The 16597-nt window shown below is 39.8% G+C and overlaps 1 protein-coding gene across 1 annotated transcript; it reads left to right on the top strand.

Annotated features, from left to right (window-relative positions):
- The first annotated feature begins 10297 nt into the window (after window positions 1-10297).
- On the top strand, window positions 10298-12873 carry LOC128736056 (uncharacterized). Its single transcript, XM_053830539.1, has 2 exons — window positions 10298-10316; window positions 11960-12873. The coding sequence occupies exons 1-2, from the start codon at window positions 10298-10300 to the stop codon at window positions 12871-12873; spliced, it is 933 nt and encodes a 310-aa protein (XP_053686514.1).
- The last annotated feature ends 3724 nt before the right edge of the window (window positions 12874-16597 follow it).

Genomic DNA, 16597 nt, shown 5'->3' with positions numbered 1-16597 from the left:
TTGTACGCAAATAAATAACAATTAAAGCGCACGTAATATATCTCAAAAAACTGTTTTAATTGATTTTGGTTTGATGACAACTTTTGATTTGTTGAATGTTATAAACTAGCGACAATTCTTTTATAACTATATATCTCATCGGTGTTCTAGTACTGCTTTTAAAGTAAATGTTTTGACATTTCGAAATTGGAATTTGTAAAACAATTTGTATTTCTATGAAAGCAAAAGCCTCAGTGCTAAATGGTGAACACGAAACACAGTAAATTTACTCTCAATTCTTTTAGGATAAGACAGTTTTATACATTTATTCAGTTTAATTTATTTCAATTTAAATTCAGTTTTTGGTAATTGTTTGGATAACGCGTAAAATAGGTCCCATAATCGTCCTCAGCTTCTTATCCAGCAACTTCTATTCGTACCTCCACGTGGTACCAGCCGTAATACGAGCAACCTTAGCGGAGATCGGGTAACCGAGCCCGATGGAAGCTAAGATCATATACCAACAGGGAAGGAGGCACAGTGTTGTCTCGACGCTGTAGGATGGCAGCCCTATCGCGAGACTTGGTAGCGTAAGCCCTAGTACGGCTACCTATCTAAACTCACTAAACTAAAACTAAAGAGAGTCAAGAAAATTCTATTCGGAACAGTCGGCATGGACAAAGGCGACGAAATAAGGATTTGGAATGGAGACTTGGTACCTGGAACTGCAGATCGCTAAATTACGTTGTTGGCGACAGGATCAGTTAGAATCCCGAAAGTTTTGCATCGTGGCACTGCAGGAGATTGATTGCAGAGGCGAGACGGTGTGAAGGACCCGTGGCTGCAAAGCCCAATTTTCCAAAGCGATGGAGCAACCAACGGGCTGGGAACGGGCTTCATAGTGTTGGGCAAAATGCAGGATCGTATAATGGACTGGAAAGCGATCAACGAGAGGATGTGCGTGTTGATGAAAAAAGGCCCTTTCTTCATCTACACCACCATAAACGTGCATTGTCCACACGAAGGTAGACCCGACGACGAGAAGGAAGCGTTCTATGCGCAGCTGGAGGCAACGTACGACAGCTGCTCATGACGGGACATCAAGATCGTCATCGGGGATATGAATGCCCAGGTCGGCAGTGAAGCAACGTATAGACCGGGTGATCGGGTCCCATAGACTGCATACCGACACGAACGATAACGGCAAGCGATACATCAACTTTGCAGCTTAAAGCACTTTCCCCACATATCCACAAAGTCACCTGGAGATCACCTGACCAACGAACTTCGAATCAAATCGGCCGGTTTTTTTCGAACATAACCAACGTACGCTCTCTACGGGGTGCAGATATCGACTCGGACCATTACCTAGTAGCAGTACATGTACGCTCAAAACTATCGACGGTTTATACCTCGCGATGCATCAACTTTGCAGCTTAAAGCACTTTCCCCACATATCCTCAAAGTCACATGGAGATCACCTGACCAACGAACTTCGAATCAAATCGGCCGGTTTTTCTCGAACATAACCAACGTACGCTCTCTACGGCGTGCAGATATCGACTCGGACCATTACCTAGTAGCAGTACATGTGCGCTCAAAACTATCGACGGTTTATACCTCACCGGCACCAGGAATAGAGGGGCCCAACGTGCTAGATGGCTCGATCAGGTTGAAGCCGACTTGCGTGTGTCGAGACGCGTAACGAATTGGCGACGAGTGATCCAGGCCCGAGTACAATGGAGAGGAATTCATGATACGGCAAGAGCCATCCCGGCTCTCGGCTGAATAAGTCTATAAGTTCAATATTCTTTAATTGGATCAATTATTTGTCCGATTTATTTAATATTAAATCAACGGGCTCGAGATAGCCCCAATGATTATCGATAGTTACATAAAAATACAGTCAAGTGAGTAAAATACAAATACAAAAACAGTTAAAATATAAGTCTACATCACTCGCGGATTATTGCTCCCGAAAAAAAGCTTGCAAATCTTCTGCCAAGTATTCGACGCGACAGATGAAAATCGAATAATGACGACACTTGATTAAAAACTCGCTGCAAGCCACCGACAGCGCCATTCATAGAGTAATTAGTGCGACGAACTGGTAGTCTCAGCATGGCGCTATTACGCAGTGCTCGTGGTTGCACATTTATGTTAATCTGCTCCATAAGCACAGGGCTGTCTATTCTACCCTGCAGGCAATCCGCAATAAACAAAGCTCTAGAGGCAGTTCTACGAACATAGAGAGGTTCCAAGTCAATCAGCTGACAGCGACTTACATAACTAGGTAGACGGAACGGGTCTCTCGATGGCAACCTTCGCAAAGCGAATCGAAGAAATTGGCGCTGAACTGATTCAATTCTCTCTGTACTGTTGTTGTAGTTAGGATTCCAAACGGGCGAACAGTATTCCAGGATGGACCGCACCAGCGAACAATATAGTGACTTAAGGCAATATATATCAGAGAACTTTTTCGCGATCCTGAAAATGAAGCCTAATGACCTCGAAGCTTTAGCGATAATGTACGAGATATGTTCCTCGTACGTTAACTGCGGATCCAAGATAACTCCCAGGTCTTTTATATACGAAACACGTTCGATGGGTGTGCCATTGAGCTCATAACAAAACAGGATCGGGTCTTTTTTCTGGAGAAAGTGATTATTGAACACTTCCCCGGGTTCACTAACATGCGGTTCACATCGCACCAAGCGGCAAAGGCCTCCAACTGATTTTGGAGAAAGTGACAATCGTCTGTCGAGCGGATCTGGGAAAACATTTTCAGGTCATCTGCATACGAGAGTCGAGGGCATTTGATAGCCAAATTAACGTCGTTGAAGTAGAGCAGAAAGATCAAAGGTCCAAGATGGCTTCCCTGAGGTATACCTGAAGAGGCTAGATAGCTATCGGACCTACAATCTCCAATGGCAACCACCAACTGTCGATTGGTCAGATATGAGCGAAACCAGTGCAAAAGGTTGTCGCTAACGCCCAGTCTATGCAATTTTGCAATTGCGATGTCATGGTTTATCTTATCAAAAGCGGCCGACAAGTCTGTGTATAAGACATCGGTTTGAGCACGGTGGTCCATACTTCCCGTTATGTATGATGTTAGACACAGCAGGTTAGTGGTGGTAGAGCGCTGGGAAATGAAGCCATGTTGATCGGCACTTAGATATTGTTTGCAGTGTGACAATAGAGGTTCCATGATTACCAACTCAAATAGTTTTGAAACTGCACTGAGCGATGTGATTCCTCTATAGTTGTTCACATCTCGTTTACTACCTTTTTTATGCACAGGAAACATATGCGCAAATTTCCAACACAATGGGAATACGCCGCTAGAGATAGACATTCGGAATAGGTAGAGCAATGGCGTCAACAAACAGGATATGTATCTCTTCAGGAATGCAGAAGGTACTCCATCAGGTCCAGGGTTGAAGGACGACTTAAGCATGGAAGCGGCTTTTGGGATTTTCTCGACGTTGACATCAATGGCACCTAGTGTTTGACCATAAATTGGAACATTGTATGCTGCTAGGGCAACATGTTCAACGCTCAATACCTCGTTAGTGAAAACATTTGCAAATTTGCTGGAAAAGGAACGGCATATATCCTGAAGTGCGGCAGCGATTTCCCCGTTATAGTCCATAGAAGACGGGAGGCCGGACTCTCTGCGTTGATCGTTTACATAGTTCCAGAAGCACTTCGGGTGACGCTTTAGTTTCCGTCACCCTGCTCTGTTGATGCCGTGAAAAGCATTGCCTACTGGCTCGCCTATATAAGTGGCTCACTCTCGCATAATGACGTTTTAGCGAAAGCGTGCGATGCTTCGTGAATCTCCGCAATGCTGCTCTTTGAATGACTTCAGTTTGCGCAACTCATTCGTGTACCAAGAGGGATGAGAAGTGTTGCGGTGACTTTTTTTCGGGACGTGTCGATCTATAACATATAACAGAACATGTGAAAAGGTTTGCGCCGCAGCTTCAACGTCCTCTAGGTCAAGTATCTCTGCCCAGTCAATACTGGACAATACGTCATTAATACTATGCATATCAGCTTTACGGAATGTGTAGGATATAGCCGCGGGAAATTCAATGAAGTCGCGAAGGGGCTTATCCTCAATACAGACTATCAGGGGTGGGTGGTGCAAAACTGGCTTAATTAGCGGACATGGAGCTGCGGTGATGAAGGGGGACCTTTCTAATGAGCTCACGAAACAGAGATCCAAGCAACGGTTGTTTTCGTTAACTACATGGTTAACTTGATGGAGCATTGCAGCACTATAATTGTCGAGAAGGTTTACTGCAGCAGCGTGAATCGTCGAGTTTTCAGGATCCGGGAAGAGAAATCCGCTATGGACAGGTTTCCATGATATACCTGGCAGGTTAAAGTCGCCCAGAATGATGATCTCATCAAGAGGAGTCGCCCCTCTCATAATAGAGTACACCGATTGACAGTGGACATCAATAAGATCGTTGTCGCGGACACGATCAGGTGCGATGTATAAAGCGCAAAGAAAAAGTGTGCGATCACTTAGCTTGATGGCCGTCCAAATTTGCTCTACACAGTTCCATGCATTGTTCTCGATAGCCCTGGCTTCTAACCCGGTTCCGATCGCAATGAAAGACCTCGTAATCGGATCCAAACACTTGACTGGAGACTGTTCGGGAATCGAGCCATGTTTCGCAAAGGGCAATGACATCATAGCAGCGATCTGAGACAGCTAGTCGGTACTCTTCAACATCAGAATTCATTCCACCGGCGTTTTGGTAGATGACGATGATATCTTCCTTGCAGCTCGGAGTGGAGCAATCCGTTTCTCTGACAAATACGTTAGGTGGATGTTGTCCATTTTCGATGCTGAAGCAAATAGGATTCTCGCCGTCGTCGGCGGGCTGGGCTATCCTCTTGTCAAAAGATGGCGCAACTGGACCATTTTCGCGAAAATTAACGTAGTCCACAGTACTGTGAATCGGATCAACATCAGGCAGCGAATGAACAATATCGTGACTATACTTACATGAGGAGGCAAGTTGGAAGACCCCTGATCCACATCTAGCCACAGGTCCGGGACGACTTAGCTGGATACTGGCAGGGGACGGTACGACTGGGCTAGAGGAACCAGGAGCTTCCAAAGTGCAGTCCAATGAGCGTCCCGGTGGTGAAAAATGATGACTCGGACGATGACACGGGTGTTGAATTATTAGAGGTTGTTTGGTAAAATACTCGACACTCGCTTAGTAAGAGTTTGATCAGTCGTATCCGTTACCTTTTTCTGATTTTTTTGACTTCCACAGCATCTTTCTCCTTAGTTTTTCTGAGTTCCTGCTTCATCATGGTTCCAATGCCCCAAGAGTCACGTCCTTGGGGACAAAATGCGTCGAGTTAACTTCATACCATTCAGTAAAATGAATAGAGGATATCCCAGCGTTGCTACAGTGCGCGTGGTCATCAAACATTTGAAGATTATGTATTCACATTGATATGCGCTTATATTTGTGAGTGCTGAAGATTCGAACGGGAGCTTTATTGTCATATTGCAAAACCAAATCTGACAGTGATGTCCCGTATCCAAGACATGAACCAGCAACATGTTTGCCACAAAAATCTGCATGAAATTGATCACATTTACACCCATAAACGTAATCCTACGTCAAACACTTTTTGGCGTTCTCGCTGTTTAACATTTTTAACCTAGTATAGCTGCAGAATTGCCGTCAAGTTCAAGGTTATGAGAGTGTTTCTAATTGCACACAGGTGTTTCATCCGTAACTGTGTAGATTTCGGCAATTAGCACGTTGCTAGAAGCATTAGTCATGGCTACGGCCGACAGAATTAAAAAAAAATACATTCACTGCAGAAAATGCTTTGGTTAGAAATTTTATTCACATATTCATATTCATTAATGTTTCGTATTGCATTGCTATTTATGTTTCTAATCGAATAATCCTGGTAATGGCTACAGACGGTATATTCCATGTTACAAGCTTCCGATTGTTCCGGTCCGTATTCACATTATATGCTTCCTGTACTGGCGATTTTACGGATGGCTTATAAGGCCTGCATCAATCCCCTGTGTCGCCGGAGGACCGTCGCGACTGTTTATCATTCCACACTGACACGAGGACGATGATTTCCCCTTCCCGATCTGATGATTCTAACAAAATATTCCAGAATTGTAGCTCCAAGTGATATTTCTATCAAACTTTGTTGTAAATGTGATAGAAAAATGTACGACACGCAAAATGTTTTATAAAGATTCTATTGCGGAGATTCTACCTTATTAGACTCCCACGTGAAAATTATTAGCGTAGATATTTTCTGCGTGTCCCACACATGTTAGCCATTTAGCATTTTGAACCATCAGTTTTTCATTATTACCTTCCCTCGGTACCCCTTCTTGCTCGACAAGCATATTTTCAATGTAAATGGTAGTACACAGGTAAAGTACAGGATAATTATTATTAAAATATGAATTTACGCAGGGCTCGTAAAACTTCTACAAGGAGTAATATCTCGTTCCGATACTTATAACATGCTTTGTTACATTTTGGTTATAAAGCAGAGCAGAGTTCTGGTTTTTGTGAACATCTTGATATAAACTAGATCAAATTATACCATAATTATCATATATTATCATATCATATCATGTGATATGCGTAGTGTAGTTTTTGTTATTATTTTTGTTATTTTAACTACTGACGAGACCAAGTTTATAAAAAAAACGCAAAGGAGGTTTTGTTTTAAAACACTTGATATTTAGAGCTCTTCCTGTTATAAATTTGTTATTTTCATTGGATCGAGTTCTCTGTCAGCATACGACCTTAGTTTTCATCGGGGGTTACCCGATCGCCACTAAGGTTGCTCGTATTCCGGCTGGTACTACGAGGAAGTAGAGCTAGGAGTTGCTGGATAAGAGGATGAGAACTATTATGTGGTTTATTTTACGCATTATCTAGTCGTTTATCAACCTAAATGCTATCTATTGTATTTATATTCGTGCATGTTGTTTAAGGTGAAAAGGACAGTTTTTCGAGTGGAATGAACAGGTTGGTTTTAAGCATTTCTACAATCTAATTGATTTCAGATTGGAGAAGTACAAAAAAAGGCCGTGCATGCGATATTGGAAGAAGGATGGACTGCTGGACTGATCGATAATATCTGCAACAAAAATCAGCAACAAAAATTCGAGTGGAATGAACAGGTTGGTTTTAAGCATTTCTACAATCTAATTGATTTCAGATTGGAGAAGTACAAAAAAAGGCCGTGCATGCGATATTGGAAGAAGGATGGACTGCTGGACTGATCGATAATATCTGCAACAAAAATCAGAGCTTTTAATAATCCAGTGTCGATGTCCTTGGGAACCAATTGTGTGCATTCATTTACTCATTTTATTTCCTTGTATATTTGAAACTTTTGAAGTAATTTTTTGAATGTAATTTTTTTGAAACACTCGGGACCAAGCCCTGCAAAATGCTATATCTTGCTATCATAAGTATTTACTCCAATCGGTATGAAACGGTTATTCTGTCTTTAGCGCTTGATTAGCTACTATGCAACAAAGATGTTTTTTGGGTGACTCTTCTTCTGGTTAACCTAGACCTGATTCCGGAAGACCTGCGTGTGTACTAAATGTAGAATAAAGCTTTGTATGAGGTTTAGAATCGTAAAATTTGGGTAAGTTTATTTACCAGAAAACTTAACTGATATCGAAATACTGTTACTAGTTAAGGGGACAAGAACGACTAAAAAGTTTGAAAAAAATTACTTCTTTTATTTTTAAAAGTTTAATTCTACAGAATTTTCCGCTCATTTTGATACTAATTTTGTAATGATTCGATCGAAAAATGGACTTTTTCGGAAGGCGGTAAAAAAAAGAAATAAGACAGCTACTTGAGTTTGATGACTTTCCCATGGAAGGTAATTATAATAGCTTACTAGCAAAAAAATCTACGCCCTTGCTAGCGGCCTTCCGGCAATTAAAAATCTAGCCCTGGTAGACGAAAGCATGCATCTAGGCATGTTTTTGAGTTCTTTCTTCGTTTTATTTATTAATTTATTAATAGATCATACACCTCAGGTTTGCCCAGAAATTCTCGATGGGACGTAACTAGGGGACGTTGGGCGGGTTCGCCGACTTCGATATTCAGCCGCTCCATCTCCTCCAACGGTCGCTTCGAGTAGTGGGTCGACGCCAGATCCGGCCAGAATACCGCGTCTTTGCCCTTATAGTATTTCTTTATGAACGACACAACTTCTGGCAGGCACTTCGTACTATAAATTTCCCCGTTCACGGCCAGTCCGGAGCGAAGGAAGAGTGGCTTTGTTATCCCTTACTCGCTGATTGTCAGCCACAGCAGCACCTTCTTGGAACTTGGTGTGTGAAATAAACTTCAACTCGCAGCTCACTTCCTTCGTGAGGGAAATAAAATACGAAATACCCTGCCAGTCGCTGCCATCCAGGGTGAGACAGGTCTCATCGTCCATCACCACCGCCACATCGCGATTCGCCGGGAAAATCTTCTTGTCCATCTTATTCAGTCGCTGCCGTTGCGTCATTGCCTGCAGCTCCGAGACCAGTGGACGGGACTGTCGCTTCCTGACATGTATGTCCATGTTCGCCAGGTACTTTTTTTACTGTTTGGCCGGTTGCACCGACCTCCCGGCCAAGCGTACGCGGCGATGTAGCAACTTTTCCTTGTCTTCCTCTTCAGCATCCTTTAGAGCTTCTTGTCGCTCAGGGTCGTCTGCCGTCCGGAACCGCGCTTTCTTTCGAAGCTCTGATTATTGTCCAATAGTGCCAAGATGTTGTAGATGCCGGAAAGGGCGTATCCGGCGTCCACAAAGTGCCGCACGATGTCCGTTTTCGATGCGACGAGTACTGTTGCTTGAACGCGCACACTTCTGAACGGAGTAGCTTCGCTGTTTTCGCCATCACGGTTAGAGTTCGACTGATAGAGCTGTAGAATTTTTTTGCAAGTAAGCTAATATAATTACCTTCCATAGAAAATTTATCAAACTCAATTGGTCGTCTTAGTTTTTAGTTATCACCATCCGAAAAAAGTCCATTTTTAATGCATACGTTACATAAGGCCTCCCAGTCAGCGATGTCAGATCTATGGATTTTTGAGCATGCTTAAATTTGGGACCCACTCTGTTACTCGAGACCACAGAAAATATCCAGTCTAAACATGTACATAATATGAAGTATTCATTGTTTAAAGTCTGCTGTTCTATTCTAAACTCACAGAAATTGAGAAAATTGAAGGGTCCCAAATTTAAGCATGCACAAGAATCCGTAGATCTGACGTCGCTGTTCCCAGTTGACCTCGAGGTATGATGCTGGTCTAATAAGCCAGCCGTCGTATGTTCGAATCTCGATTGGGAGAGGCTGTTAGAGTCACTAGGATCGTAGCAACTGACCCTGCAATTGTCTTGTACTCTAACAACTGGCTGCGAAGTCTGCCATATAAAAACAGAAGGTCAAGTTTCGATAACGGAATGTAGTAGGCAGTATGCCTGCTTTGCTTTTTTACGTTACATAAGTATTCCAGTGCGGCGCGAAACAAACTTGATGCACCTAATTATTGCGGAGTTTCCACCTATTTAGAGTGCCACATGAAAATTATTAGCGTGGTTATTTTCTGCGTTTACCACGCATGTTTGCAATTTAGCAATTTGAACTATCAGTTTGTCGTTATTGCCTCCCCACTGCACTCCTCCTTGCTTGACAAGCATATTTTCAATGTATTTAGTAAGTACAGGATAATTATTATTAAAAAAAGAATTTGCGTCGGACTCGTTAAATTGCTGCCAGGTGCAATAATTGCCGCTCTTTTACAAAGGCGATCTTCAAACATTATGTACCTTTTTCTCAGAAACTGATCAACGGATTGAAACAAACTTTTTTTTGCTTTGTTGGTTGAAGTTTAGAGAAGATAGCTTTTGAGCCTTGTAGGTACAAAGTATAGTAAAAAAGATGAAATTTTATATTTTCAACCATCTAAAAAACGTGGTAGGTGTGATAATCGTTTTCTTTTTTTTTTTGGGCAACGCAACTAGCCAAACAAGTAGATATTGCAAAACTTTCTAAAGTCAGATTTTGGAGGACCAAATCTGTTATGATGCATACAAATTCATTTATAACTAGGTAAATCTGAACAAAATTGTCAATACATTTATAATTTTACCCCACGCTCATCTTTTCTTCTTTTTCATAGCACTATCGCACGTAACATTTTAAAAATATAAATGTTAAATTGAAGCATTTACAAAAAATTAGGGAACATTAATGGAAAATTTCGCTTGCATGTCTAATAATAATTCTCGTAAGAAAAAATCGTTATTAATTCTGTTTTGTGCCTGTATTTTAAGCATATATCCTGCATCCCGGCATTAGCACATGCCAATGCATTTAAGTTATGCTAAAACATCACATCTCTCCTACGGATCGCATATTAGTCGAAACGTGTGAAAAATGCTTCTTGATTGCCATTGCACAGAAACATGTATATAATTTGTCACCAATTTCTTGCTGATCTTCAGTTCATGCGGATACGTTGTGACAACCGGACGGAGTGCAGTTCGCGAACATTCATGTTTTGATATAAGAAAAAAGTTGCTAAAAAGTTTACTCTTACAAACCTATAGAGTGTGAAAATCGCCCAATATTCGTAGGTGCTTCGCTACTTTGAAAAGTTGCGAATCGAGATGTGCAAAACTATAAATGTTAGTATACGCCGTCTAAGCCTTTTTTCTTACAAAATCGTTAAATTTACTAATTTTATCGACTCAAAGATTAATTGCCGTACATTTGTTTGTATTAGATAAAAATAAAACAGAATCTGCATATAAAAATCAGTAAAATAAGAGACAAGACAAAGTATTATTCATTTTGTGGTTTATTTTATTAGAACAATAGGCGTACGAATAGCTTTTGAAATCAAATGTTGTAATTTTTAACGCCAAATTTAAAAGTAAACATTTAAAATTACTCGCATATACGCACCTTTACATTAAATTGATTTGAAATTATTTCTGCAATTTAAATTATTTTTCTTGAGCGGCATTTAATTATTTGAGTATGCGGATAGTTTTTACAGCGCACATAAAATATTCCATTTTTTGGCTAGAGTTACAGTAAACAGAATTTTCGTTAAAGTAATAAAAAGGTGGATTCTATTGAAACGAAACTCTTTTCTGTATGGCGTTTTAAAGCGGATTGGCTGGATTGCTGATTCGAAACAAAGATATTTTCTCTTAGATGTCGCAGAGTGAATTATTTAACTACAACTCGTATCGTTCCGTTGAGATTATGCAAACGAGATTGTAAGACCAAATGTCGCGTGGTTTCTGTTCAAAAACTGGATTCGCAACAGCTGTTAACTTGAGATTACCATATTCCCACATTAGTGGATCATGGTTGTATTTTCCTTTTTAGTCAATTAACAATTTAGCATTTGAGGCTAGATGTACCCAGATACGTACAGAAAGTAATTCGATATCTTTTATTGGCATTTTCCATAGTTTCTGTTTTCGATCTAATAGTGATTGTCAATGAAATTCCTCTGCGTTTTGGATGTGTTCATTTATTTTTGTTGATTTCTAGTTTTTTTTATTTGAATAACTTCGTTTTGTATTTGTTTTTTTTCAACAAAGTAGTCTCCAGCTTTCTTTAATAACATAGATGCTGACTTGACACAGATTTAAATAATATTAATTGTCATTAACAAATCTTGAAAATAATAATTTCAAACTCGAGATTAATACAAGTTTATTGTTAGCAAGTTTTCATTCGGTTCATATATTAAAAGATACACGTCATTTCATATGAATATTGTTACTATTACTGTTAAATAGGTGTTTTACTGGATAATTATGTTACATTCAATGTCGTTATAGGTTATTCTCTTTTATGGATTGGTGGTGTTTGTTAAAGGTGCTATTACCGAATTGACAACTTCTCCGATAGGTCTCCAACAGTATCCAAATGGCGCATTTGACGATCAAAAACCGGAACCCGACCCTAATAATCAACAGTTCAAGAATTACGTAAGTGTGTTGACACGTTTCGATGATTGGGTTACCGGTCATTCCCATGTGCGTAGTCCACAGGAAGTGTTGCCAGATGACGAATTTAATGATCTGAAACCGCAAGTGGATCCAAACAATCAGCAATTCAACGAATATGTTAAAGTATTGACTCGTTTCGATCCGTGGGTTACCGGTCAAAAAGTTCCGATTCCGGCAGACCCAACTACGGATGCATTGCATCAAGATTTTGATATTAGCAATGTGCAAGAGCTACCAAATATCGTTAATAATGAACAAAACCAAAATAAATATTCTGAAAACAATGTTCTTATTTCGGATTCAAAGGTTCACAATCAAGAAACAATACCTTTCAATGATGGAAAACCAAATATCCCACCAAATGCGGCGTTTAATGAATACGTGAAGGTTTTGACTCGATTTGATCCATGGGTAACTGGAGAAAAAGTTCCTATTCCTCCCAATCCCGAAACGGATGTTCTACATCAGGTTTTCAAAAGATCTTTAATAAGCCCAGAAGAACATTTCGCTGACCAATTCAGCGATCCGAATCCCTATAATCCTACAGCTAACGACGATTATAATAGTTTCGTAAAGGAACTTAAACGGTTTGATCCTTGGATAACTGGACAGAAGGTTCCAATTCCTAGAGACCCCGTTACGGACGCATTGCATCAAATCCGCAGACGTGCAAATAATGGTATTGAATCCGAACAACTCATATCATCTCGGTCCAGACGTGCAATAATTTTTCGTCCAATTTTCGTCTACAGGCTTCAACAACTAAAAAAAGCTGACACCACCAGCGGAAATCGTGCTTTAAACGATGCGTGAGAATAAATCTACCAACTGGTTGAGAGAAGTGTTAATCAATATTGCATTGAAGTTTGAAAGGTTGACTAATAAAAGTATTAGACGCTGTTCACGTTGATGGCCAAACTTCCATTTCTGCATAACGACCTTCAAACAATGATGTACGTCAGCATCTTGCATGAAAAAATGAATTACGCATACATTATAAGTTGTAAATAACTTGTCGCTCTAACTGATTTTTATGTACATTTGGAATAAAACGTAAGCTTCAAATTAAATATCATAAGTGAACTTGTTAATGTTGTTAAAAATTCTTTTTCATTATAAAATTTACGACAATATACAGGATGATCTAAAATGTGATTGGGTGTTATTTTTAATTTAAAAAACCAGAGGGGTTGTGTACAAAACACACAGGACTACATAAGTCTCTTTGTAGTGATAGTAGCATGAATCCACGCATGTAATAATACGATTCTACATGTACGATGTACATCATGTTACATGCAGCATTTGTTGAGACTAACTGCATGTTGCGAAAATTCGATTGTTTTAAAATGTATGTTAATAGCGCCTCAAATCTTACTTCAACATAGATAGTGTCTATACCTATAAAGAAGGATTTCTGTCTGTCTGTCTGTCTGTCCGTATGTTCCTTATAGAATCGAAAACTACTGAACCAATCGGCATGAAAATATGCATGTAGAGGTTTTTTGGGGCCAGGAAAGGTTTTAGTGATGGTTAGAAACCTCTCCCCCCACTAAGAGGGGGGGCTCCCATACAAATGAAACATAAATTTCTGCATAACTCGACAACTAATCAAGCAAATAGAACAAAATTTGGCATGTGGGTGTTTTCGGTGACAAGAATTTATTCTATGGTAAATTGAGACCCCTCCCCTCTTTATAAGGGGAATTATAACTCCTGTCCTCTTTAAACGGGGGGGCTTCCATACAAATTTCCTCATAACTCGAGAACTAATCAAGCAAATGGAACCAAATTTGGCATGTGAAGGTTTTCGAGGGCAAGAATATTTTCTATAGTAAATTAGGACCCCTTCCCACTTTAAGAGCGGGGGCTCCTGTACCAAAGAAACACAATTTTCCTCATAACTCGAGAAGTAATTAAGCAAATGGAACCAAATTTGGCATGTGAGTGTTTTTGGAGACAAAAATTTTTTCTATGATGAATTGGGACCCCTCTCCGTTTTAGGAGGGGGGATCCTATACACATGAAATACAAATTTCCTCATAACTGAAGAACTAATCAAGCAAATGGAACAAAATTTGGCATGTGAAAGTTTTCGAGGGCAAGAATATTTTCTATGGTGAATAAGGACCCCTCCCCACTTTAAGAGGGGGGGCTCCTATACAAACGAAATACAAATTTCCTCATAACTCGAGAACTAATCAAGCAAATGGAACCAAATTTGACACGTGGGTGTTTTTGGAGACAAAAATTTTTTCTATGATGAATTGGGACCCCTACCCACTTTAGGAGGGGGGGCTCCTGTACAAATGAAATTCAAATTTCCTCATAACTCGAGAACTAATCAAGCAAATAGAACCAACCTTGGCATGTGGAGGTTTCTGGAGGCAAAAATATTTTCTATGATGAATTAGGACCCCTCCCAACTTTAAGAGGGGGTGCTTCTACACAAATGAAATACAAATTTCCTCATAATTCGAGAACTAATCAAGAAAATGGAACCATATTTGGCATGTGGGTGTTTTTGTAGGCAAGAATATTTTCTATGGTATATTTTCTATGGATTTCCCCACTTTAAGAGGGGGGGGCTCCTATACAAATGAAAAACAAATTTCCTCATAACTCGAGAACTAATCAAGCAAATGGAACCAAATTTGACATGTAAGTGGTTTTGGACGCAAGATTTTTTTCTATGGTGAATTGAGACCCCTCTCTTCTTTAGAAAGCGAGTTATGGCCCATCTCCCCTTTAAGAGGGTGGGCTTCCATACAAATGAAATGCAAATTTCCTCTTATCTCGAGAACTAATCAATTAAATGGAACCACATTTGGCATGTGGGAGTTTTAGATGGCAGAAATTTTTTCTATGGTGAATTACGACCCCTTCCCCTTTTAAGAGGGGAGCTCCCATACAAATGAAATTCAAATTTCCTTATAACTTGAGAACTAATCAAGCAAATGGAACCAAATTTGACATGTGGGAGATTTTGGAGTCTTGAATTTATTTTACGATAGTTAGAGACCTCTCACCCCTGTGGTAGGGGGATATGGACTCTCATACAAATAAAACAGAAATTTTTGCGAAACTCAAAAACTAATCAAACTCGAGAAATTCGAGACTCTTCCATAAAACATTACTCAATACAAGACCACAAAAACTATCTATAGTAACACTAGATCATTCAGGACAAGACGGTCGCGAGTGTTGCCGGTGACCCGCCGTCGGAAGCGCAGCCCACTGGGGGGCTTGCAAAACTCGAGAATGTGACAAAGATCATCCGAGATTCATGATTTATGTACAATACAGGTTAATTTGTGGCAATACGAAGTTTGTCGGGTCAGCTAGTTAACATATATATGTATTTTGATGACATCAAAACATTGTTATGTTAAAATGGCTTGACTGTGTTGCAGGTTGAGTAATTCAAATTTTTGCAAGTCGATAATTTTCTGCATACATTTTTATTCATTTTCATGAGTAAAAGCTTCTATATAAGTAAGTCAAACTCTTAAATACCTTTGGACACTTTATTTTTTGATCTTACAAAGTATAAAAATTATCTTCTTGCCGACCGGTTTCGGGTAAGTAGTTACCCATTTTTTATACTTTGTAAGAACAAGAAGTAAAGTGTCCAAAGGTATTTAAGAGTCATTCTAGTTCTTACGTTAGCACGACTACGTAATTGAAGTAAGTTAAAATTGTTTGGACAACGTTTTGTACCTGACTGTTTTATACCGAGTTGACGGTCAAATAAAAATTGACATCCCTACGGATCCCTCCTGCCTTGTCTTGTCCAAAATTTTCGAAAGAAATTAATTTATATGTAATGTTTGACTATGGTAACTATGTAAAGAATTACAGGCAACTAACTGACGCAAAGCAGCAAATGAAATATTATTATTTTTTTGAAACGGTGGTTCTACAATTGATGAAGGGACGGTAGGGGAAAGTAATGAAATATTTTTTGGAATGGAGGGTAAAGAGCGGAAAGCTGGTTATTAGAGGAGCTTCGCGGTAGCTATGTGTGACTCCTACTTTTTTTTTAAATTTTTAAAATATAGTTTATTTAGTTCCTTTGATTAAATAACATATTTAAGTCATTAAAAGTATTAATTATTCTATCAAATTCAAAACGAAATCTAGCTCACTCACATCGATCCTGTTTGTAACATTAGCATTTACAAAGTGGATGTACTTAATGAACATTTTTAAAATATTATTTTTAGTCTCTCTTGTAGTATTGGTCGGATAAGATCATCGAAGGAGAGCCGTTGCCATCCCCCGAGCGTCGTCGTTAACCTCCGTTGCATGTATGTCCAAGCCGCCGCTACTCGAGGACACTCGCAGAATTTATGTTGCAAACTCTCTATGTTTATTACACAGTGCTGGCAGAAGTGGTCGCTTGCTCGTCCGATGACATTCATCAGGCTACGATGTTCGGTTTTTTCATTTACCAGCAGATAGAGATCAGTGCGCTGGTTTTTCGATAACCCTTTCGATGCTATGTTCGTCCAGATTCGCTTCCAATTCAGCCCTG

Source organism: Sabethes cyaneus, chromosome 2 (genome assembly GCF_943734655.1).
Source record: "Sabethes cyaneus chromosome 2, idSabCyanKW18_F2, whole genome shotgun sequence".
Lineage (NCBI taxonomy): Eukaryota > Metazoa > Arthropoda > Insecta > Diptera > Culicidae > Sabethes > Sabethes cyaneus.
Note: the sequence above shows the minus strand (reverse complement) of the source record. Positions and strands in the feature narration are given on the sequence as shown.